General features: G+C 40.7%; 1 protein-coding gene and 1 pseudogene across 1 annotated transcript; one reads left to right on the top strand and one right to left on the bottom strand.

Moving 5' to 3' along the window:
* Nucleotides 1–40: 40 nt before the first annotated feature.
* On the top strand, nucleotides 41–24,602 carry VGLL1 (vestigial like family member 1). The gene is made up of 5 exons (XM_045583485.1): nucleotides 41–182; nucleotides 4,561–4,779; nucleotides 14,893–15,312; nucleotides 17,644–17,715; nucleotides 23,343–24,602. Exons 2-5 carry the CDS (start codon nucleotides 4,578–4,580, stop codon nucleotides 23,384–23,386), a joined length of 738 nt encoding a protein of 245 aa, XP_045439441.1. The 5' UTR covers nucleotides 41–182; nucleotides 4,561–4,577; the 3' UTR covers nucleotides 23,387–24,602.
* LOC118722200 lies at nucleotides 7,837–19,844 on the bottom strand (annotated as a pseudogene).
* Nucleotides 24,603–25,605: the final 1,003 nt, after the last annotated feature.

The raw sequence follows: 25,605 nt of genomic DNA, 5'->3' as shown, positions 1-25,605 counted from the left end.
ATGCCTTTTATAGCCCTTCTAGAGTGGCAGAGAGCAGCAAGGGGAGGGTACAAAATCCCCAGCCCCTGCTTCCGCAAGCACTGAGTTGCTATAAAAGGCGCCAGGCATCAAAACGCACCTTTGACCAGCCATAGTTCCACATCTGCATCTTTCTCTGGCTCAGCTCATGGTCTGGAATTAAGGTAGGAGAAGCTGGGGAGTGATGGAAATTCAAATGGAAAGGAATGGACCCAGGGCTAGGAGGGTAGGGAGCCGTGAGCATCATATGCTTTGCTCAGAGAGATACAATCTAGCCCCTTTGGGGCTTTTATTCCAAGTGATCCTTGTGACAGTCTCTGACGCCTCACTCCACCCTTCCCCTCCGGGTGCTGGGTACCAGTTTGCAGAAGGGGGGTAAGTGTGTCTGTGCACACGGACTGTGGTAGAGTTGGGGCCAAACAGCTGGTATGGGGATTCCATGTTAAAATATTTGTGCAGAGGATTGGGCAATATTTTTGAGATCTATTTAAACACTGTATTTTGTGCGCAGGGGAAATTGTAAGCTCGGTGTACTTTTGTAACTTCGCTGTTCTCACTGCATAGCTATCAGAGTTTGGCCTTGGGGCTTTATTTGCAAGAGGATTTTTACTACAAGCCAGTACTTATACAGAAACATCTTCTCTAGGAAAGCCCCCATCCTTTCTCCTGCTTCACTGATATCCCCTCAGTTCCCGCTTCGCAGCATCTATTTCTAAGCAAGACCCATCCTGACCAATTCACTCACTAATAGAGATCCCTCACAGAAGGCTCAGTGGAGAACGAAACTACTCGAGTTTCTCCAAAGGTGCAGTGAGATGCAGATCTTCCAAAGATAAGTCACGTAGCAGTTCTCTGAATGTCAACATCTCTAGACTACAGATCCTGTCCATTGAGACCCAAGTACAGCCCAGACAACTGTTTGTGAGCTGGATAGAGAAAAGTCACTCATGGCATTTCTTTGAAAGCATGTCAGTGTTTTGGGGGAGGAACAGAGGGACAGAGGTGTACTTGTGGTTTACTTAAGATCCTCAGTTCTAGGGTCTGAGCCCTTCAAGATGATGAGGCTGAAATGCTGCCTCTGATTTTCTCTATCTCTACCCTTTCCTGCCTGAGGCCAGGTAGCCTGTGGTCTCTTCCCAAGGACAGGACATGCTTTAGAAGAGCCTTGAGGTCCCAAAGGTCTAGCTAGCAGTTTCTCTAGTGGTTTCAGGGAGACTTGGCAAAGATAGGAAGCAAGCTGTGTCAAGCCTTAGCCTGGAGCCATGGCCACTGGCAGTTTGGAGATTAAGAGTCTTACAAAGGTGCTAAACGGCTCTTGAAGGGAGAGGCTTCAAAAAGAAGCCCCGAGGGGACTCATGAATGTTCTGTCCTCATTCTGTAAAAGAAACCCAATGGCTGGATTAAGGTCCTAGCTCAAGGTCCTCTAGAAATTAGAGGCCATGTCCTCACATTTGGTAGATGGGGAGACTGAGGCCCACAGAGGGCAAAGGGTTATTCGTTCCACCAGGTAGACACTAAAGGACAATGGACAGACATTGAAGCTACCTGGGTTTACATCCCAGCTCTGCCACCACCTAACTGTGTGGCTGGGCAGCTTATTCACATTCTCTAAGCCCCCATTTGCTCATCTATAAAATGGGGATAATGATACCAACTATGAGGGTTATAAAGTTTGGAGGAAATATGTCTGTTTCTGTCACAAAATGGGTATTCTGTAAACTGTAGCTTTAGAAAAAGTGCTGCCTCCACATTTATAATTACTTTTTAATTCATAACACCTTTGCTTTATTTTTTGAAATAAAGTTGACATTATATTATGTGACTTTATGGTGTACAACATGTTAATTTGGTAAATTTATATATTATAATATGATTACCATGGTAACCACATTAACACTTCTCATGTTATATAATTATCTTTTTTAAGAGTTGGAATAATTAAGCTCTAGTATCTAGCAGTTTTGATTATGATAATACAGCATTGTTGTCTATATTCATTGTATTGTACACTAGATCTCAAGGGCTTATATACAACTTGTAGATTTATACTCTCAAACAACATCTGTTCCTATTCTCTGATCACCATCTTATTTTCTGTTTTTACAAGTTTGGCTTTTTAAAAGTTCACATCTAAGTGATAACATGCAGTACTTGTCTTTGTCTGACTTATCTCATGATGTGCTCATTGCTTCATTTCTACAACTCTGGGCATGTGAATATATCATTTGCTTTGTCATTGAGGAATAATTTCTCTATAGCAAAATTCACAAATCTTAAGTGCTCAATCTGATGATTTTTGACGAATGTATACACCCATGTATAATTTTCACCCTCGACAAGATGTAGAACCTTCCCAGCACCCATGAGAGTTTTCTCCTGTCGTTTCCCAATCTCTACCTTACAAGCAACCACTTTTCTGACCTCTATAACTAGAGATTTTGCCTATTCCATGTAAGTGGAATCATATAATGTGTTTCTTTGTGTTCAACTTTATTTCACTCAACATGTTTTTGTGATTATTCCATGATGTGTGGATTTGCTTTTTTATTGTTGAATAACATTCCATTGTGTGAAAATGCCACAGCTAGTTTATTTGTTCTCCTGGTGACAGAGACTGGGTTGTTTTCACTTTGGGGCTATTTAAAAAAATATATATTTTCTTGATTTCAGAGAGGAAAGGAGAAGGAGAGAAAGAGAGAAACATCAATGATGAGATAGAATCATTGATAGGCTGCCTCCTGCATAATCCCTACTGGGGATCGAGCCAGCAACCCAGGCATGTACTCTTGACTGGGAATCAAACCTGGGACCAGGCTGACGCTTTATCCACTGAGCCAAGCCAGCCAGGGCTGGGGCTATTTAAATCAAGTTGCTATGAACATTCACGTACAAGTCTTTGTGTGGGCATATATTTGCACTTCTTTTGGTTATATGTACCTAGAAGTGGGATTGCTGGGTCATGTGGTATGGATATGTTTAACTTTTTATTTAAAAAAAAACCAAAAAAAACTACCAAACATTTTTTTCAAAGCAGTTGTTCACATGTTTTTTGAAATAATGATATAATGGATACATTTTTCAATAGTGTCTGATTATACTTGGTATGTTCATCAACCAGGGGGAACAGATAAATGTACTCAATCAAAGGCTTCTGTAGACAATATAGTCCAGTTATGATTGGGGCTAGAGTGATTCTGAAAGGAGAATTCTTTAGAAAGCATCTCCTGCTGACTGCCAGATTCCTTCTCAATGTCCCCATCATACTCTGTTAACACTTCTAGCAAAACCATAAAAGAATAGTCTGCAGAATCCATATATTACAATCTCTTCATTTTACCCAAGAGGAAATCATGTGATTTCCCAAAAGTCAACCCCAGATCCTCTGACTCCTCTAATTGATATTATTTCCTTGCATTGTGTTGTCTCTGCATGTAATGGCATTCAGCTATTCAGCCATTGTTTAAGGAATACCTATATTGTGCTAGGTGTTAGGGTTAAAGAAATGAGTAAGAAAAAGTCCCATCCTAAAAGATCTTGTAGAAAGTACTATTCAACTCCCCTCATTTTATTATATTCACTAGAATGAAGTATTAAAGGGATCTTTAGTCTGAGCACAGGGGTGGCCAATGGTAAAGAAGCAATCAATGGGCTACTTCACCAGTTAAAGGAAGGCCACAGCATGACTTGATTGCCTGTTGTGTGCCATTTATTGGACTGGGTGCAAAAGGATAGCTTCTGCCCTCAGGAAGTTCAAGGTAGAATACAAGGATAGAGGCCACGCTTAAGACAATTCTGTAAACAGTATTGAACATCTGCACTATTTCAGGCTCTGATCTAGGTGCAGAGGATATGGTAGTGAGCAGAGCTGACAATCTTTCACATTTGCAAGAAATGTGTATGTCTCTGTGTGTGTTTTTTGAGATTTGCATTTGGTTCAGAATATATCTCTATGGAGGCCTTATGACTGGAGTAGTAATGCTAGTTGTAAATGCTAGTTTCTAAGATTGGGATGGGGTGGGTGGGTGAAGGCCACTATCATACATAGATTTTTAAGGGGGAGTGGGAAAATTTGATGTGTTTTATTCTCTTGCATGGAAGTGGTCAAAATGGAAAGCAATGCTTACTATGACTATGACAATTGAAATTGTCAATACACACTGGATTGCTTAGACAAGGAACCTCACCCCCTTTTAACAGGGGGATCATGTACTAGAACTAGAACTCTGGGAGAAAGAAGGCACCTCCCCAGAAAGCAAGTAACCTTATGATTTGGCCTTATTATTATTTTTTTCTTTAATTTCCTAATGCTCTTCTAGTCATGTTGCCAGAAAATTCTACTAATTTGTAAGAAAGGGCCTCTTGAGTTGTTGCCTAAACACTGATCAGATCAGGCTCCTCAGCTGGTCCTCAGAGCAGCACAGCATGGTTGAACTTTTACTTGGTAGGAGCTAATTGCTTGTCTCCTGAGCCTGCTGCTCATCCATACTATAGCCAAGCCACTTGGAAAAATCGTGCCAATAATATTTCATATTTGATCTGCAGCTATCACCTGTGTCACAATGGAAGAAACGAGTATGTGTGCCACCCCATTGCAGAAGCCTATAAAGACTGAGTGGAATTCTCGGTGTGTCATTTTCACCTATTTTCAAGGGGACATCGGCAGTGTAGTGGATGAACACTTCTCCAGAGCTCTGAGCAATGCCAAGAGCCCCCAGGAATTGAGCCCCGTGAGCCAGAATGGAGATGTGATCCTGAAGAATGGTGAGCGTGTTGTGGGGGAAGAGGCTGGAATTTCCAATCAAGGCTATCACTGAAAGATAGTTCTCTGATTCTTTTAATGCACATAGACATATATTATATTTGTTGAAGGCAAGCCACATTGTCAGAACGATGCTGGCATCCTTTTCTTAGAAGTTTAATATGATAATGGACACTGTTTAATTAAATTAGTTCACCTATTTCATTTTTTTCTCAATTGTGCCAAATGCTGACTGGATTAACTACTCGGTATACAATAAGAGCACCATAACTGTTTGCTATTATTACCTTTATCAGTATTATTATTATTATCATTATATTACTACTACTACTACTACTACTACTACTACTACTACTACTACTACTACTGGCCTCACAGGGGCAGGGAGACCAAAATATTCACGATAAAAAAAATCATGTCCCATATAGCTACACCCAAACTCCTCTCTACTAATTGTGGCTGATCTGATGGTCAGGGATGGGACCAGAGAGAGGTAGATGGAGCCTTACCACAACTCTCTTTGCACCCTTAGCAGTATCAGGGGTGGCTATTGCATTAACTATTTAGTAATTATTTTAAAATATACATTCTTATATCTCAAAACAATTATTTCAAGAGCTATGTAAAAATGTGTTCATCAAAATATATAAGTTTGGAGAAAGCCATAAATAAGCTGGCAATGCCTGCAGTATGGCTTTTATGGACCCCAGACACTTTGCTTCATAGGCCCATTCCTCCATAAAGATATGAAAAAGGACATTTTGTCCTAAAATGGCATAAAAACAGATATAATCCAGGCTGCATTCATTTTATATATCCATTATAATTATATTTATTTTTTCTACCAATTTTAAAAGCAATTAAAATATTTATTTTCATGGGCTCCTAAAAGTGTTCATGGGCCCAAGACATTTTACCTGCTATGCTTAATGGAGAAGTCACCTTGCCAGATGGATGTGATTTGATAGGGCTCTTTACCATCTTTTTGAAATGTGCAAATAGACCAGGGTCTGATTGATTTTTTTAAAAATCTGTTTTTATAGATTTTTAGAGAGAGAGGAAGAAAGAGGGAAAGAGAGAAAAACATCTGGCCCTATGACCTGTGACCTTTCGGTGCATGGGATCATGCTCAACCAACTGAGCTACGCCATCCAGGACAGGTCTGATTGATTTAAGAGCTCTTCATTGCAGTTGCTGAACACACACTGAATGCCTTGCTTCCACTGGAAAATGTACATGCCTCCAAATTGAACATTTTGTGCAAAGTAGACATGCAGGGCCTCAGGTCCCATAGAAAGAGCTCCTCTGTTTTTTAGATGCCATCACTCTGACTTTGTTCTTTGGGTTTGAACAAGGAGTTGGTATACATCTGATGTATTTACTAACATTTACAGAATTTACTTTTCTTTAAGAAATTTATTTTCCGCCGAAACCAGTTTTGGCTCAGTGGTAGAGCATCTGACTGCAGACTGAAGGGTCCCGGGTTCGATTGTTGTCAAGGACATGTACATTAGTTGCGGGCACATCCCCAATAGGGGTATGCAGGAGGCAGGTGGTCGATGTTCTCTCTCATTGATGTTTCTGACTCTCTATCCTTCTCCCTTCCTCTCTGTAAAAAATCAATAAAATATATATTTTTTAAAAAGAAATTTATTTTCCACTCAGGAGATGTGATTTTCTTAGACTCTTGTCAATTAAGTAAACATGTGGAAGGTGATGTGGTAGTAGCATATAATAAATGAAATGCTATAGATCTTGTTAGAATGGGAGCAAGGAGGTAGAAGAAGAGGTGAGGAGGTGATGTTCAAGAGTGTGCTGAGTACTTCAGAGTAGGAGAGGGAATGATTGATCTCGAGTCATTTGGGGAATTGCTAGGTGGCAACTGGGATTCATCTATCTGGCTCCAAAGAAGGGACAAAACCCCAGGCTCTTTATGCACAGACAAGATATTACTAATTTTGATTCTTTGATTTAAATCTAAATACATTGGCTTGAATTCATTACAGTCATTCCTTTGTAAGTACCATCCATCCATAGTTCCTCACTTCCTTTATTCTGCTTGCCTGGTAAAACCCAACCTGAGATAAAACCAATTCTTAGCCTATTGATCCATTTCTGTGCTTCATTTTGTAGTAAGATTCAAAAGTAGTGTCCATGCACACTCTGTCCTCTTCCTCTCCTCTCCTGCTCTCTAGAATCCACTCCTCAAGTTTTATCCTCATCACTCCTTGAAATTACTTTTATCAACATGAGCCAGTGACCTCCACTTTCCAACTCCAATAGTCCTCTATCCTCATCTTATTTGACCTATGAACAACATTTGCTGCAGTTTATTACTCCCTCCTTTTTGGAAATACCTCCTTCACTTGGATTCTATAAAATCATACTCTTCATTTTCCTCTTACTTCCCTGTTTACTACTCCTCAATCTCCTTTGCTGGATGTTCTTTTCTCTTCAACTTCTAAATATTTGATGCTCCAGGACTCAGGTCTCAGACAAATTCTCTCTCTATATTCATTCCCTACGGGATCTCTTTCTTCTCTTGGTTTTAAATGCCATCTGTATGCTAATAAATTTCAAATGTATATCTCCAGTCAAAGATGGATTTCAGACCCACTTATTTAGCTACCTACTTGATACTTTCACTTTATGCATCTAATAGGAATCTCAAAAAAAACCAACACACACACACACACACAAAAAGTCCCAAGCTGAACTCTTAATCTTCTTAATCTGCTTCATTCATAGTCCCTCCATCTCAGTAAATGGTAGCTGCATCTTTGTAATTAATTGGAGTCATGTTTAACTTCTCTCTTTATCTCACAACCCATATCCAATTATTAAAAAAATTCTGTAAGTTCTACCTTCAAAATATCTCCAAGGTCTTTCTACTTCACCCCATCTTCACTGCTATCGCCTTGGTCCATCATCTCTCCCCTGGATTTTTGCAGTAGCCTCTGCCCTTGCTCTCCTTCAGTCTATTCTCATGATAGAAAACAGAATATACCATTAAGTAAAAACCATATCATAGCACTCTCCTGTTCAAAACCCTCCAACAGCTTCCCATCTCACTTGAAATCAAATCCAAAGTTTTTAACGGGGCCCTACCTCATCTGGGCCCATTATTTTTCTGATCTCATATCCTGCCACTTCCATTCTTATTCACTCTGGTCTATCTACATTGTTATTTGTAGAATATGCCAAGTACAATCCTGCCTCAGACCCTTTGCAACTTCTCTCCCCTCTCCTGAAATGCTCCTTCTCCATAAAACTACATGATTTATCCTTTCTTCATTCAAGTTTCCATCCGAATGTCCTCTCATCATGCAATCCTTCTCTGAACAATCTATTACAAAATAGAACCCCAAACTCTGTGCCTTACCTTTTTAGCATTTGTCACCATCATGCATCTACACTAATAAAAGAGAAATATGCAAAATGACCATACCTTCATGATGCCCACCAGCTAATCAAGAGTGAATATGCAAATTAACCCAATAAATATGGCGAGTTAATTTGCATACACAGGTGCCCAGAGGCCAGCACTGAGCCAGAGAGAAGGCAGAAAGGCAGCTCCAGGCGGGAGCAAAGGTGGTGCAGGCAGCCAGGGGAAGGAAGGCCCATTCTTGCATGAATCTTCATGCATTGGGCCTCTAGTATTATATATTTATGTGCATCTTGTCTCTCCCCACATCCTATACTCTAAATTTCATGGCAGCAGGGACTCAACCTGCTAACTGCTGCTTTCCAATGACCTAACCCAATGCCTGCCTGACACATGAAAGGTGCTCAAGAAATATTGCTTGGATTAATGAGATTGTGATTTGGATCACAGGGTATTCATGTCTGCCATAGATAGAATCACTATAGAGAGGGCGTATCATGTGGTATACAGTTTTAGTACTAGGCAGTCTGGGACCAAGCTAGCTTCAACATTTATTAACAATGTGATCTCATGTACATCACTTCATCTCTTTGTGCCTCAGTTTCCTTATCTCTAAAATTGAGTATTATTTAACTCCAAGAGTCAATAAGATAATTCATGTCAAATGGCATATAATAAGTGTCATGCAGGTGTTAGTAGTGGTGGCACCAAAGCTTGACATGTGTTTTTGATTGTCTAGAGTGGATATGAGTGCCTATGTTCAAAACATTAGAATCACAGAGCAGCAGGCCCTGCTGTAAGTCTCCAAGTTGTCCCGGGGCTTCTGCTGTGTGGCAGCTGTACTGTTTCTCGTGTATTTTGACTTCACTCTATTCCATAAAGCCCTGGTCCACTAAAGCTCTGGCTCATGGCCATTGGTTGCCCACGCCAGCCTTCCCAAGCCAAACAGAGAGGCAGTTTTCATCTCCACCTAACTTCTTGTTTGTTGCATTTTCTCTGAAGTGAATCTCAGATCCTTTGACTGTGAAGATGTCCCTCATAGAGTGTAGTGTGGACTAGGCAAATGTTTGTACAGCTAGTTGTGCAAAGGAAGGATAAAGCCAGTCAAGGCTTCTCTTATTGCAGCTAGGAGTCATGGCTCTCATAAGCTCTGCCTCAGAAGAGGGCCACATGGTTCTCACTGTTGATGTTATATGAGATACCTGTAGCCTCAAAAAGAATGAGAAATCTGTAAGGTGGCCATTCCTGACTGCCCATTAGCATCCTCTGAGATCCTGAGCCATGCCTAGAACAGGCTTCCATTCACGGACTCCCAGCACTGACTGGCCTACATTCTAAGGGTGCTCTGCCAAGCCAAATATGCAAATCCCAAACATAGGTCTCTGTGGCTAGAAAATGCCATAGAATTTCCTGGCTGCTTTTCACAAATCAAAATTGTTGTAGTTGTTGTTTAAGTAAGTTTACTTAAATATAATTTATACTGGCCATACTTTTCCCTTTAAAAAAAGGACATTGATGATTTCATAATAGATAACTCAAGAAGCTTCAGTAGTTACCATTATGGAAGGCACAGTCCTGCTGCACATCCCACCCCACATTCTTCCTGTTGCACCCCCAATTCCAGCCCCAGGCTTGGCATCATTGCTTGAGGGCTGCTAAGAAGGTGATGGTGTGCACCTGAGTGCCTAGGGACCTTTTATAGCCTTCCTAAAAGGGTCCCAAAACCCTCCTTCCCTTGCTCCATGATATAGTGAGGGTGAGAAATAAATCTTGGGTTTCTTTTTTAGTATGAATACCTCTATGAGATAGAGTCATCCTAGTTTTTTATGACCCTTGTGAACACTGTCAACTTGGTGTCTTCTTTTTTAGCCAGGGAAACTGCCAATGTATATTGAACTTCTATTGGATGCCAGGCACCAGGCTACAATTACTGAATGCACTTCAGTGGTTTATAAAGGTCAAAGATGGACAAACTGAATCAATGTTGTTAGAAGATAGAAGATGGGTTACTTTGGGGGATGGGGATTAGGGACTGGATGTGGGCATGAGGGGGGCTTCTAGGATGGCGGTCATATTCTGTTTCTTGATTTGGGTGCTTATTACTCAGTTTGTGAAAATTCCCCAGCTGTACACTTTATATTTGTATGTTTTTCTGTATGGGTGTTGTACTTCACAAAACCACTTTACAGTGGATTTCTATATCCTCACAGAATAGGAAACTGCAACCCAGAGAGGGTAAATGACATAGTACATTTCACAAGTGAGTGATTGAGACAGACTCCAGAGCTAGTCTACTTCACTGTCCTGCCTTTGTAGACTCTGACAACACCCTGGCAAGAGAGTTAATAATGCCCATGAGAACTATAGCTAATACTGGTTACAATGGCTAACCTTTATTGAGTACATACTTTCCGCGAGTGAGACCTCTTGTTAGGGGGTGTCACATGGATGATCTCATTGAATCCTCATACCAACCTACTGGTTAACTCTCACTGTGTCCATTTCGTGGTAAAGAAACTAAGGTTCAAAGAGTCTAGTGACTTGTCCAGGATTCCATAGCTAGAAAGGGGCAGTCATTGGTAAACAAATCAGTTTGACTTGAGATTTTGAGCTCTTAGCCACTTTCTGTATTTCACATGTTCTGTATTTCATCTCCATTTTCAGTTGGGAAAAGAAATCTGGATAAATCACCCAAACACTAGGTATCTCAGGGAAGTGGTTGTGAAGTATGGCAAGGGACTGAACAGTACCCACCTCTACTCCCGGTGCATAAGAACAGGACTATCTCTTAAAAGCTGTCCCTCTGTCTCTGATATTATTTTTACCTTAGCTAATACAAACAATATAATGCAAAGAAGGCATTGAGGAGAGATTCAATGTGTGCAGATTAGGCAGGCCAAAGTTTGGACTTTGATGGTGCAAGATGTGAGTGTGTGTTCTGAGGTATCTCAATTTCAATTTAATCACAAAGCAGGATTTGTATTAAAGGCAGTCACAGAGAGAGAGAAGGAAGGAAAGAAGAAAGGATGGATGGAAGAGAATCAGGCATTTATGTGTTGGTCTTATCATAATTGTGACCCAGAGTCAATAAGTCAAGAGGTTTTATTAAGTTTTTACTTTAAAATGACTTTTTCTAACCACAAAAATAATGTGTTGATTTTTGAAGAATCTAGAAAATACAGGAAGCAATCAAGGCACAAAACCACATGTGCATTGTGCGCTAATACTAAGTTTTGCAACATAACATTATTTTGCACAAAATGGGTCGTAACTTTATATATATCTCTCTATGCCATTATATGTTCTACTACAACATCAAGAATATCTTCCTTACAAACATACCAAAGCTATTAAAAGTTTTAGACATTTAGGTTATTGCCAATCTTTAACTGTATTATAAATGTCACTTTGAATCATTGTACGATAGCTAAATTTTTACATGCATCATTGATTATATCCTTAAAATAAATTGCTATCAGTGCAATGATTGAGTCAAAGAGTACACACTAATTTTAGGGTTTTAACATGTACTGACAAAGTGCTCCCCAGAAGTGTTATGCCCATCTGCCACCCATCCAACCCTAGTAGTGTGGGGAAATGCCCATCTCACAGTACTCTGCAATGGTGGAGCAGCATAGCCAGTAAGAGCATGAGGTTTGGAATCATACAGATTTATCACTTGCTAACTGTGTGAACTTAGGCAAATTACTTTAACTTCTCTGAGTCTCTATTTTCTTATCTGGGTTGCTACATAAGACCATGTATGCAGTGTTAAGCAAAGTGTCTGCTCCATAGTAAGTGCTCAATAAAGAAAAGCTTTTCTAGATTTATTGTCGTTCCTGCCCATCTCTGACATAATCTTCCCTGGGAATGGACAAATACTGAGCATAGGCTTCTGAAATCTCTTTTAGAGCCAGTATTTATTCGATCCTCCACATCATCCCTGAAGTGCTGCTGCTGCTGCGGGCTTTTTAGTTTAGTCCTTTCCTCTCTTCCCTTTTTGGCACTGAGGGCAGAAGGACACTCGGGCCTTATACATTACCATTTTGCTTTTTCCTAGGTTGATTACATGAGTGTTGCAAACTAGGAAAGAAACCTCTGAATATGAGCTCAAATTGGGTTTATAAACCAAAATAATGATTAACAACAATAGCAACAGCTATCACTATTGAGGGCCCCTTATGTACCAGGAACTGTGCCATGCCCTTTACATGGATTGTCTCATTTAATTTCACAACAATCCCAGAGGCTCAGAGGTGGGAGGAGACATGCTCAGTGTCACACAGCTTGGAAGGAGCAGAACTGGGATTAGACTCCAAGCCTGTCTGACATCTGACATCAAAGTCTGTGCTCTTAACCTCTTTGCATGCTGTACTCGTCAGTGTAGAAAGATTTAATGGGGAAGTATGTGTGTTTGTGCATATGTTTGAGAATGGGTACATGTGTGTGTAAGCATATGTGTACGTTCATTAGAATAATAATTAGTCAGGGCCTACTAAGTGCCAGGCACTGTGCAAGGTCCAGAGAATATGGTGGTGAACAAAAGAAAAATTATCTCAATCCTCAAAGTTTACTGGTTAACGGAGAAGGCCAATAGTGAGTAAATGAAGAAATGAAGAAATTACAGGTTAGGATTAATGCTATGAAGAAAATAAACAGAACATAGTCACAGCAGGATAAAAAACAGGGAAATCCTTTCTGAGAGAGTTCATTCAGTGCTTAGGTCATATGTATGAGATCAGGAAGGCCAGTTCATATGGAGACTATCCAGTTGTCAGAGGGTATACATTGTTTTTAATTTGTTCTTAAGACATGAGGTACCCTCATTGAATACAAAGAATGGACAATGATTATACTTAGTTAGCTTAATCACTCTATTTGTGCTATACAGTGCCTTGCATTACTATTGGCCTGCAGATATCAGTTTTCGAAAGTAGCATCCATCTCCAGGAATAAATATTATTATATGTTTCCCTGCCCTTGATTTCAGTGTAAGAGGCCAACCATTGTAACTGATGTGAAATGTTGGGCAGAATGTCTGTGCCACATAGGTTAGGGCTTTTTTGCTCTTATCATCTCTATGACATCGAAAAGCTTTGGTGGTGGGTGGGAGCATTTTATATCACTGGGTAGACCTCACAGGTGTTTTTTTCTTGTACAGAATCCAGGCAAACTGAACATCCAGAAGAGCTGAGAGAGGCACATGTGGAGGGAAAAGAGACCAGACAGCCTCTCCACCTTTCCAATCTTCTTCTGTCTCTACACCCATGTCCCCTTCATTATCTTGGATAGTGGAGAGGTTCCAAGCTTTAATTATCTGCCAATACTTTCTCCCTCTTCCCCTTTTGCTTAAGTGGGTATTGAGAATAGAGAAAATATCCATGTCATGAATTATACTAGACTTCTTTTTTTTTTAAAAAAAAAATAAATCTTTATTGTTCAGATTATTACAATTGTTTCTCCTTGCCCCCACCCTCATAGCTCCCCTCCACCTGGTCCCCACTCAACCTTCTGCCCTTACCTCCTCCCTGCGCCCCCCCCTCCATATTCTGCTGCTATTTATAGGTACAATTAGAATTAGTGTTTCTGAGACCAAAGGTGCCTCTATCCTCATTAGTTAGTCAGCAAAAAGAAACTAAGTTACTGCTTGACCTTGAATGCTTTGCTTATGTAGGAAGAGGTCCAAACAACCATTTCCCTACTCCATCATTTATCACTCCAGTTTAGATTCCTACTTGGCTAATCTGCTTTGCTAACTTGGTCCAAACTCCCAAAATTCCTATGCCCCACATTCCTCTTGAAAATGGGGTTTCAACCACTAGATTTGTGTAAGTTATGGACATAGGCAAGTGTTACACCCCTTATAAAGTTCTGTGAAGACTTCATAGTCTGTGTACTTAAAAGATCAGCTATAAAATAAAGCCAAACAACAGCAACAACCACACACAAATCACCTTTAATCAAACAATCCTTCTAGAAGTTTCCCTGAGGGGCTAGCTGGACAAGGATGCAGAAATGTATATAACAAAGGTGTTCATCACAATGTTGTTAATATAACAAAATTGCAAATAACTAACTTGCTCACAAATATAATGTTTGCTAGTCATGTTACTACCTAATAATAAAATACTGTGCAGCCATTTAAAAAGCTGATGTTGGCACCATTCATCTCTATGGGGGATATTTGTGGTATTTTAATGATGTGAAAGCAGCCCTAAAAAACAATATGTGATGTGAAAAAATGAAGCCCTGGCTGGGTAGCTCAGTTAGTTAGAATGCCATCCCAATATGCCAAGGTTGTAGTTCGATCCCTAGTCAGGGCCCATATAAGAATCAACCAATGAATGCATGAATGGGTGGGTCAACAAATTGATGTTTCTCTCCTCCTCCCCTCTCTCTCTCTCTCTCTCTCTCTCTCTCTCTCTCTCTCTCTCTCTCTTTCTTTCTCTCTCTCTCTCTCTCTCTCTCAAATTTTTCTCCTCTCTCTAAAATCAATAAATAAAATTAAACATAATACAATGCATACATGAATACAAACAAACCCGAGTAAGAAATACACCTAAAGGTGGACAATGGTGGTCTTTGAATAATATGAGTTATTTTTTTTAATCTTTTCTACATTTCTTCACATTAAAAAATATATTATGTATTAACCAGAAAAATTAAGTTACTTCCATTTTGCAAACAATAAATACACACCTAACATATCTTCTAAATCTTTCCTTCCCAGATAGTGACATGCCTCCAAATCATTGGCGTTTCTCTTCTCAGTGGACAAAGCCACAGCCAGAAGTATCTTTTGCAAATGGCACCGTCAACTGCATCACGAATGGGTTTGGTCCCATGCCTATGGATCAGTACCCACTGCCCCTGTCTGGGGGTCCCTCTGTTCAGTCTAGTGAGCTGTGGCATTTCTCCTCCCTAATGAGCCCAATCTCTCCAGAGCCAGAATACCCTCATGCCTTCTCTGCTGGGCACCTGGTTCCAGAGGTTCAGCCTAATGGGAAATATGAGTCCCTCCTAAATTTCCTCCAGCAAGAGAGATGTGTAGCCTATCCTCAGCAAGCTGCCATGTGGGAGAATTGCAACTCTGCCCAGGCAGCCAGAAGCACGGGATTGCCCTTCAACCTGCCTTCCAGCTCAGTTCACTGTAAGTAAATGCTTGCCTCTGGTAGTTGGGGTTGAGAGTGAGTTGGCATGAGGTGGGTTGTCAAGATTAATTGCTGTCACTCTGGACATGAAGGTTCTGAGGGACAGAATGTTCTGCTTAAATGCTCCATATATCTTCACTAGGCTTCAATGACATTCACAGTTTAATGAATAAAGGTTTATATAGAGAGACAGTCAGATTGACTTGACCTGAAATATTCATCCAGTCTGTTGACTTGGACTTATCCTAGAAAAATGATGAGTTGCTGCCTAAAATTGTAGGGGTCTGTATGCACCTCACTGTGAGCCACCTACATTTGTAAAACAGGACTCCTGCCCTGACCAGTTTGACTCAGTGGATAGAGCGTTGGCCTACGGACTGAAGGGTCCCAGGTTTGATACCAGTCAAGGGCATGTACCTTAGTTGCGGGCATATCCCCAATAGGCGGTGTGCAGGAGCTAGCTGATCGATGTTTCTAACTCTCTATCCCTCTCTCCCTCTCTGTAAAAAACCAATAAAATATATTTTACACACACACACACACACACACACACACACACACACACACACACTCACACACACACACACAACAAACAAACAAACAAAAAACAGGACTCAGTGCTAATAACTCTAAGCTAAAACTCTATTCTTCAAACAGATTGGCAACTTGCAATGATGTAAGGCTCAGGCAAAAACAAGGGCAATATATACCAGCCATCTGCTCCACACATTAAAATTCAAAGCAACTATAGAAGCATCCTATTGCTGCCTGGAAACCATGACAGTACCTGTGCACTTGGCTCCTCCTGCTTGATTTTCCTTGGAGTCCTATTCCCTGATCATCACCCATCCCACTGAGCTAAAACACTTCTTCACTTACCCACTCATTCAACAAATATTTAATTAGTGCCTACTAGATGAAAAAGACCCATAAAAAAAGATTCCTTTCTTTGTAAAAATGTGGAAAAGAATTGGAGTACATTTTCACCAAAAGAGCAACCCACTCTGCTATAAGATTTGTCTTTCACATGAAATACTGGAGCTATACGATGAGTGGCCAGATTATTATGATCTCTCACTGCATAATAATCTGGCCATCAATATTGTGATGAAGACCTTTGTATATGTTCTGCATCTGTTTTTGTCCCCTTGACCAGGAGTTCGACCAGCAGGCAGGCCAGCCCCCATCCATGCATGAATCGATGCACCAGGCCTCTAATATATAATACAAACAAACCCTAGTAAGAAATATACCTAAAGGTGGACAATGGTGGTCTCTGGATATTATGATGTTATTTTTTAATCTTTTCTACATTTTTAAATCTTTTATATATATATATATATGTGATGTAGAGAAGTTTATAATAGTTTCACCGGGCCAAGTCTGCACTCTGGGTGAATTTTCTTTTATAGTTCCCAAATCCATACATATCTGTGGTTCTAGTGTCCCATGCCTAAAATAAATTACTAAAAGCTGCCTTTACTCTGAACTAAATATATAATACACAAAGGGTCTGTTCAGCATAGTCTTCCTAAGTCAGACCTTGTGTACTATCCTAATGTTGAAAAAATTTCCCATTAAGATACCAGTCCATCATTTCCAGAGTTTGATTAAAAATATAAATATTTTAACTCTGGGGAGGGAGGGTATATATGGGAGGGGGGGGCATTGGTATATGTACAAAAATAATAACTTAATAAAAATATATAAATATTTTTAAAAAGTAAATTATAAAAATGTCATGATTGGGAAATCTATGAAAATTCCCACCATATACTCTGTCAAAAATCTGTTTCTACTAAATTCAGAGGGAAGATTAGGCCAATTGTGTTTGTGTATATGTCTGTGTATATACACAGAAGAGCCCTGTTTCAACAGTTGGTTAGAACACATATGGCTTAAATTATTGCCTCCCAATCATAACTCTATATAGTTTAAATCCAATTCACCAAATACTTTGTGAGTTTCTACTATAGGCAAAACTATAAGGCAGGCACATTCTCAAATATTTGTCACTATAGTCTTTACTACTGCAAACTCTTAGCACTTTTCTGATAATGTTGACATTAGTCATATTAATTAGTGACTGATGCTTCCATATCTGTTGAGGAAGTTCGTGACCCTTACACAGAAACATTGCCTAGAAGATGGGGACAAGGCCCAAGAGACCTTAAAAACAGATGCTTTTCTGTTTTTGTAGCATCTAAGAGAAATATGCTAGGTGTCCATAAACCGAACAGCAGATGATTTGGAGGTGCTGGGGTACAACTGAGCACTTACTAACTCAGCCCTACGAATTTCATTTTCAAACATTTTTTTTTCTTTACTAGGTAGGAAATATTTGCGTCCAGATCGTGCATCTGCCAGTGCCAGCCTTGCAAGTGCCAGCCTTGCAAGTGGAAGTAAGTATATGGTTCTGCTGTGTCCTGAGAACAAACTTGAGAAGCTTGTAGTGTAAAAGCCAAGATTTTTAACAACTGTAAAGACTCTCGTTTGTATTATTTAGTATTTTCATAGTTAGAACTTGTTTCATCAGAATCTCAAAGATTCCATGCACTTGGAATCTTATAAAATTCTTGACCATTTTCTTATTTGGACATAGATGCAACTCTATTGAGTTTTTGTATAAATCTGAGCTGCATTTAACTGAGGTTACTGAGGTGACCCAGAAAAATACTCTGTCACAGATGTCCAGTGTTCAGCCAAGAACACAGGGCCACCCCAGAACTCTACAGTCAGCATCTTTTTTTCTTTCCTTTTCTTTCCTTCTTCCTTTCCTTCTTCCTTCCTTCCTTCCTTCCTTCCTTCCTTCCTTCCTTCCTTCCTTCCTTCCTTCCTTCCTTCCTTCCTTCCTTCCTTCCTTTCTTTTTAGAAAAGCCAGTGTAAAGAACTTTTATTGCAATAATAAAACTTGAAACTCGTATATAGTGCAGGGGAGGGGGGTGGGAGGTAGGCAGCAATAATTTCTTTCACCAAATCACTACACAGGACAGCAAAGGGGTAAGAAGAGGGGGGGGGAAACAGGAAACTTTGAGCTCAGCAGGAAGAGGTGAGCATCAAAACACAGGAAATGCTGAAGCTGTGACGACCAACATCATTTTCTTAAGACAACACAAGGATTTGTCATAATGGCTGGACTTTTATTGGGTTTTAAGTGTCTATAAACAGCACCTTCAATTTAAACTTTCTATTAAAGTTCTTAAAATTTAGCCGAAACCGGTTTGGCTCAATGGATAGAGCGTTGGCTTGGGGACTGAAGGGTCCCGGGTTCGATTCCGGTCAAGGGCATGTGCCTTGGTTGCGGGCTTATCCCCAGTGGGGGGTGTGCAAGAGGCAGCTGATCGATGACTCTCTCTCATCGATGTTTCTAACTCTCTATCTCTCTCCCTTCCTATCTGTACAAAATCAATACAATATATTTTTAAAAAAAGTTCTTAAAATTTAGAGAGTGGAACCTGGATAGCTATGACATTGAAAAAGTTGTGAATATCTATTGGAAAACCCCCCACAGGAATGGGGGATATGAGGGGAAGCCAGGCCATGAAGAAGGCTTCAGAGGTCTCTGCTGGCCTGGGGTTGGATACTTGTAATGCCCAACATCACAGTGAAAACAATTTGCTTTTAAAAGGCAGAGGGTTTAGGGAAAGTGGGATGGGGCAGAGGAGGCATGGGCTCTCCCCTCCCCACTTTAGTTTTGGGTAGGGCTCTTAATTCAATCCAAAGACATATCTCAACTTGGAGATAATTTGGCCCTCAACAATGCTTCAAGTCTGCTATGGCTTTGCAGGGCAACAGCAAGAATGTTTAATATATAATAGAAATAAACTTCATTTAAAAAAAAAAAGATTCTTGCACCCCGCCACACACCAATCTAGTCTAAAGTCAACCCATTACTTGTGCTCTCAATACTTGATTAATAGGTAATTGGAAACCTAGATACAAAAGACAAATTGAATCTTCACCCCAAAATAAAGAGTAACTTGAGGTTTATGGCAAGTAGTTTAGGTCAATACACATACTAGGAGAAAGGGGAAGAGCAAAGCTGGATGACAGAACATATTCAGTCAGAGCAGATGTTTATACAAAGTATAGTGGAACATCAGGAAAAGCTCCGCACAGATTCCCGTGTGCGCGTTGGGGGCGCCAGATCCCTCCATGGCACAGCCAAACACAGGGATCTCAGGCAGTAGCCATTCCTGTCATTCCAGTTTTAGAAGTTCCACGTCTAGGAGAGAGTGTCATTGGGTGGGATGAGGCCTGGGTGCCCAGGGGCACCATAGGCATAGTCTGGGAGGCATAGTTTGGCTCTCTGATCCACACTCATGTGGGCAATCCCTTCCCAGCCTCAGATCACCTCCTGTTTGCTTAGCATAAACTTAAAGGGCTTGTTTCTGTCCCAGGATGAATCAAATTTCTTTCCATCTTCAAGCATCCCCATGTAGTGCACGAGGCAGATCTGGCCACACTTTAGTAAGGTTCGTCCCTCTCCAGTGGAGAGGTCTCCACCTGCACTCCCGTAGCAGCTGTGGCAGGCGCAGGTTGGGTGGGCTGTGCAATAGATGGCGGCAGCTGGACTGAGAGCAGACCTGGAGACTGGGAGGCTTTGCCTCCTCCCTTGGGCCATGCCTCGACATGAGGATCTTCATGGCCTGGGCTCAAATGTAGCTTCATTACTTACTATTTCAAGAACTTGGTTCCATTTCTTAATCTCTCCATACCTCAGTTGCCTCCTTTGTAAAATGAGGATTAAAATAGTGCCCACCTCAGTGTTTCTGTGAATGTTAAATGACTAGAGGCCCATTGCAGGAAGATTCCTGCAATAGGGCTTCCTGCAGCATTCCACCCCCCTGCTTCCCTCCCTTCTCTGCAGGCCCGCCTGCTTCCCTAGTCTCCACTGCCTTGCCTAATTCCCTCCAGTTTCTGCTGCCCTGCTTGTTTGCTTCTCTGCAACCTTTCTCCCTTCTGCAGCACTTGGCTTCCTTCTACCTGCCCTCAGTCTTCACTCTGCATCTGGATATGTAACTTAACCACCATCTTGGGTTAATTTGCATATTTGCTCCTGATTGGCTTGTGGGTCGTAGCAGAGGTACGGTCTTTGCATTTTTCTCTTTTATTAGATAGGATAATACACTGAGTTGCCAGATTATTATGATCTCTGAATGCATACTAATCTGGCCACTCATTATATGTAGCATACATTTGTGCATGTGTGAGGTCTGGTCAGCCTGGCCTGGGGGAGCGGACATGGGTAGTTGGCCAGTCTGCCTGCTGATCAAACTCCTGGTCAAGGGGACAATTTGCAGATTAGCCTTTTATTATATAGCATATACACTGAGTGACCAGATTATTATGTATTCAGAGAACATAATAATTTGGCCATTCAGTGTATATGTAAACATTTTGAACTTATATCCTAATGTAAATTAGCCACAGTAAGCCACCAAACACACACACACACACACACACACACACACACACGGCATCTTGTGTGCCAACAGCTGTGCTCCATGCTATGTTTGAGAGGAATAAAAGGAACAGCTACCACCATGGCACCTGATCTCAGGCTCTTTACATTCTAATGTGAAGTAGGTGAGTGTGGGGACAACATATAGACCTTATTAGAATGTCAGTTCCTTGAGGGCAGAGACTTGAGTGGCATGCTGCCACATCCACATAGCCAGCACCTGCAATAGTGCCTGGCACAGAGGTTAATGCATATTTTAGGAATGAGTGAATGCTGGAAACAACAAAAACATTGATAATTGAAATGGTACAAATATATCTGCCAATATAGTATAGATTATTTTGTTTGAAGCCCTTGTTTGAGAGTAACAATAAACCAGCCACAAATCACCCTGAGTGATTAATTGTATATGCCCAAGTGAGGAGATGGATTTAAGCCTGGTTCAAGAGCCTTAGCATGGCTGAGTCTGATTTTGTATCAGTCTCTGCCCAAGTGAGTAAGCTCTGCTGAGCTTCTAATTAATGAAGTCAGGATTATAAAGTCTCCTAAATACTTGTTAATAATTTGTGCATTTTTAAATTATAAGCCTTAGAATTATTGAAAACTTGAAATGTTTAATAATAGCAACATCTATGGGTAGTGACTATGAGCCAGATACCCCACATACTATCCTGCTCAATCCTCACAATAACCTTCTGATAGCCATATGAGTGTACCTTAGGCACTTTACACATTAGATTTTCAGTAAATAGGGATTGAACAAATGAATAAATATTCCTGTTTTATAGATGAAAATACTGAGTTTCAAACAGGTGAAAAGACTTGCTTTAAGATCACAGCAAGCACCAGAGGTATCTCTGCTTTCACAGTGTCAAAATATGATCAAAATAATAAATTACAATAATAAAAAAGAATTCCAACTTAAATCAAATATGTACAATAGTGAAAATTAGCAACTGGTAAGATTGCCTGGATACAGGTACAAATATATTTAGAGGCTTTTTTTGTGGGGAGTTACAAGGTACTAATCAAATGATTTATATTTTCTCATTCAAATATGGGACAAGATCATTAGCTGAGATTGAGAATGTGTGATATTAGGCACTGGGAAAGCAAGCCTTCAACAGACAAATATGAGCAGGATTTCTGAGTGCTAATCTCAAGTCTGAGATCGTGAGCTTTATGTGGAAACTAGAGGCCCAGGGCACGGATTCGTGCACTGGTGGGGTCCCTCCATATGGTCTGCAGGGATTGGGTGGAAACTGGCAGTCCAACACTGCCTACTCCTCCTGACTGCCACTCCTGCTCATCCTGGCCCCACTGCACCTGTCACCATCACCGCTCAGTAGGCTCACTGCTGCTCCAATGTAGTCTCCAGGCTGTGGTGGCCAGCCTGAGCCCTGCCTCTGGTGCCTGTTGGTCAGCTGAACAGTGCTCCTTCTGTTGGAGCGCTCCTACTGTTGGAGCGCATTGACCACTAGGGGGCAGCTCCTGCATTGAGCGTTTGCCCCCTGATGGTCAGTGCACATAATAGCGACCAGTCGATAAGTCTTTTGGATGTTCAGTCATTTGGTCGCTTAAGATTTATATATTATATTGAGTATATAGATAGTTAGCTGGGTTGTGTGATTTTCACCAGTGTTATTACATTAGTGTAATGTACAGAGAAGGCAAATGGTGAGGCTCAGTCAGGGTTGAGGTTTTGGCAAGTGAGTATGATGAATCAAGAAAGAGGAAAAAGAATTTAGGGTATTGCAAGTGAGTGATTATCACAAGGGTCCCTGGTGTCTAAGCTGCACAAAGATGGAAACAGACAGATGGAGGGTGATGGGTAGTGGAGATTTATGGAATGGAGGATTAGAGTATGTAAAAATGCAGTAATAAGACTAAGCCAATGAAATGGGAAGTGGTGGTTGGAGAGCAGAGGTTTGAAATTGAAATGGCAAGGGTACCACCTGTATAGATGATGACAAAGTCTAATATGTGACTATAGGAATGTCTGATTGAGGTAGAATGAAGTAAAAGGTCATCAGGAATGAGGAGAATGGCAAGAATCACAGAAGTGATGCAAAATAATAACCAATATCTACCTGTAATAGAAGTGCTATTACTATACAGTTAACAGAAAAATTGAGATTTACATAGGTTAAGTAACTTGCCCAAAGTTAAGGTGAATAAGTGCCAGAGTCAATTTTTTTCTGACTTCAAAAGTCTTGGTCTTATCCAATAACCTTAAGCTGCAGTGTGACCACAAATTCTATTTTACTACAAATAAAGTCACTGCCTCTTTAACAAAATAATAGCTTAACATTTACTGAGCACATATATGCCAGGCACTGTTCTACGGGCCTTACATGTGTTTAACTCACTTAATCCTTCCAGGATCTTAAGAGGCAGGTATCACTAGCAATCACATTTAACAAATGGGGGAATTGGAATTCAGATAGCCTAGGTTAACTTGCCCAAGGTCACACAGCTAGGCAGTGGGGAGGTCAAGGTTCAAACCTGTATTCATTTAACTCCCAGAACCAGCTTCTTCCTCATCATGCTTATCTTGTTTTTCAGAAAGCCAGTCTCCAGAGAGAAGAAAGGATTTGTTCTTTTACTGAACTTCAGTTTAAAGAAAAGAATTCATTTTTCCAAACCTGCTCATGATTTTCTACTGTGAAACCAGAGGGTCTAAATACAGCACGGTCTTTTTCTCTTTTTGTCACTAAAGAGCACTGAGTCTGGAACAAGTTTTCATTCTCCCTAAAATTGCACACTTCTCTTCCTTGGCACCTATACCCTATGGCAGGGGTTTTAATATTTGTTAAGTGATCCCCAGTACATAAAATCATTAGATGGGGAGCATGGAGGTCCACCTGCTAGCTCATCCCATCTGACACTGCACCATTGCTCTCCTACTTAGAAATAATAGTCCTTTTACTCTCTACCAGCAGGGTCTTTCAAACCAAGACTGACTGTGGGGTATTCTATGAGGTTGTCCTACTTTTCCAATTGAATAGAGATACCAGGATCAGCATTAAGCTTCCCAAGTTTAACCAGACTGATCAACTTCACTCCTGCCTTTACCAAAATCAAAACAAAAAAATGGGGTAGGCAAGGTAGTGGATTGAGGTTGGCCATTCCCCTCATCCTCAAAGTCTGGAAGAGAACCAAGAAGGTCTCAGGATGACCCTGATGAATGAAATAGCTTCACTTGGAAATTTGGATTCCTCAGTTCTAAAAAAGTGATTCCAACTGGAATTACCGAGAAATCCGAGGACTAACTTATTGGAAGTTAGTTAGCAAACTGCCTCATTCGAAGTTGGGCCTGGAGTAAGTTTTGTATCCCAAGCATTTCTTAGCCACAATTCCATGAGTTCCTGTCTGCCCTAAGTCTGAGGGTGAGGACTCTGGCTTATTTATTTGGACCTTGGAAGCACCTTGAAGCTTTCTACAGGGGCCAACCTAACTTCCATAAAATTTCCTTTAGCTCGTTCACTGTTAGTGGCATCTGAGAAAATTAACTTTTTTTTTTAGCACAGAACCTTTGGGGCTGCCCATGGAGATAACACACCGTATCTTAGATGAACTAGAGGTGAAAGGAAAGGGTTGGTCTAAAACAGCGGCAAGACCTCCCTGCAGATTGTTCCTAATAAGATGACAAATTTCTCCAAACTCATTAATTTCTCTAACGTATTAGACAACCTTGCGTCCACCATGAGCTTGGTACTTACCATGTGACAACACTGGAAGCTCCTGCTGTCAATGTTCCCCAACCACACTCCACTTGTTCCTGTGTACTGCTTAAAGGATGAGTAATAAAACTTCACTTTTATGGATTGTGCTATTCTTCCCCCCCCCCAATCTTTAATTTCTTTATTGATTAAGGTATTACATATGTGTTCTCATCCCCCCATTAATCCCCACCTCCCCACTCATGCTCTCACCCCCCTGTTGTCTGTGCCCATTGGTTGGGCTTATATGCATGCATACAAGTCCTTTGGTTGATCTCTCCCCCTTATCCCCACCCTCCCTTACCTTCCCTCTAAGGTTTGATGGTCTGATCATGCTTCTCTGTTTCTGGATATGTTTTTGTTCATCAGTTTATGTTGTTCATTATATTCCATAAATAAGATCATATGGTATCTATCTTTCTCTGACTGGCTTATTTCACTTAGCATAATGCTCATCCATGGTGCTGCAAATGGTAAGAATTCCTTCTTTTTTATAGCAGCATAGTATTCCATTGTGTAGATGTACCATTGTTTTTTAATCCACTCATCTGCTGATGGGCACTTAGGCTGTTTCCAAATCTTAGCTATAGTGAATTGTGCTGCTATGAACATAGGGGTGCATATATCCTTTCTGATTGGTGTTTCTAGCTTCTTGGCATATATTCCTAGAAGTGGGATCACAGGGTCAAATGGGAATTCCATTTTTAGTTTTTTGAGGAAACTCCATTCTATTCTCCACAGTGGCTGCACCAGTCTGCATTCTCACCAGCAATGCAAAAGGGTTTCTTTTTCTCCACATCCTCACCAATGTGATTTATTTTTTTTAAAAAATATATGTTTTTTATTTATTTCAGAGAGGGAGAGAAAAATAGAAACTGATGAACAAAATAGATCCAGAGACATAGAAACATGGAACAGACTGACGAATCTCAGAGGGGGGTTGGGGTTATGGTGGGAGATTAATGGGGGAACTTATATGCATATATGCATAGGCCGTGGACACAGACAATACTGTTAAAGGCCTAGGAGGGATGGGTGCAGGGGGTCAGTGGGAAAAGCGGAGGCATCTGTAATCTTTTCAACAATAAAGATAAATTTAAAAAGCA

The sequence above is a fragment of the Pipistrellus kuhlii genome, unplaced genomic scaffold (genome assembly GCF_014108245.1).
Source record: "Pipistrellus kuhlii isolate mPipKuh1 unplaced genomic scaffold, mPipKuh1.p scaffold_m20_p_19, whole genome shotgun sequence".
Taxonomy (NCBI): domain Eukaryota; kingdom Metazoa; phylum Chordata; class Mammalia; order Chiroptera; family Vespertilionidae; genus Pipistrellus; species Pipistrellus kuhlii.
This window is presented reverse-complemented; position numbering and strand designations above follow the sequence as displayed.

Excerpts from the sequence above, each read along its gene's own strand:
- VGLL1 (XM_045583485.1), top strand. The coding sequence starts at position 4,578 with ATGGAAGAAACGAGTATGTGTGCCACCCCATTGCAGAAGCCTATAAAG. Across the intron at positions 4,780-14,892 it reads AGATGTGATCCTGAAGAATG|ATAGTGACATGCCTCCAAAT; the intron begins GTGAGCGTGTTG and ends TTTCCTTCCCAG. Across the intron at positions 17,716-23,342 it reads TGCCAGCCTTGCAAGTGGAA|AAAGCCAGTCTCCAGAGAGA; the intron begins GTAAGTATATGG and ends CTTGTTTTTCAG.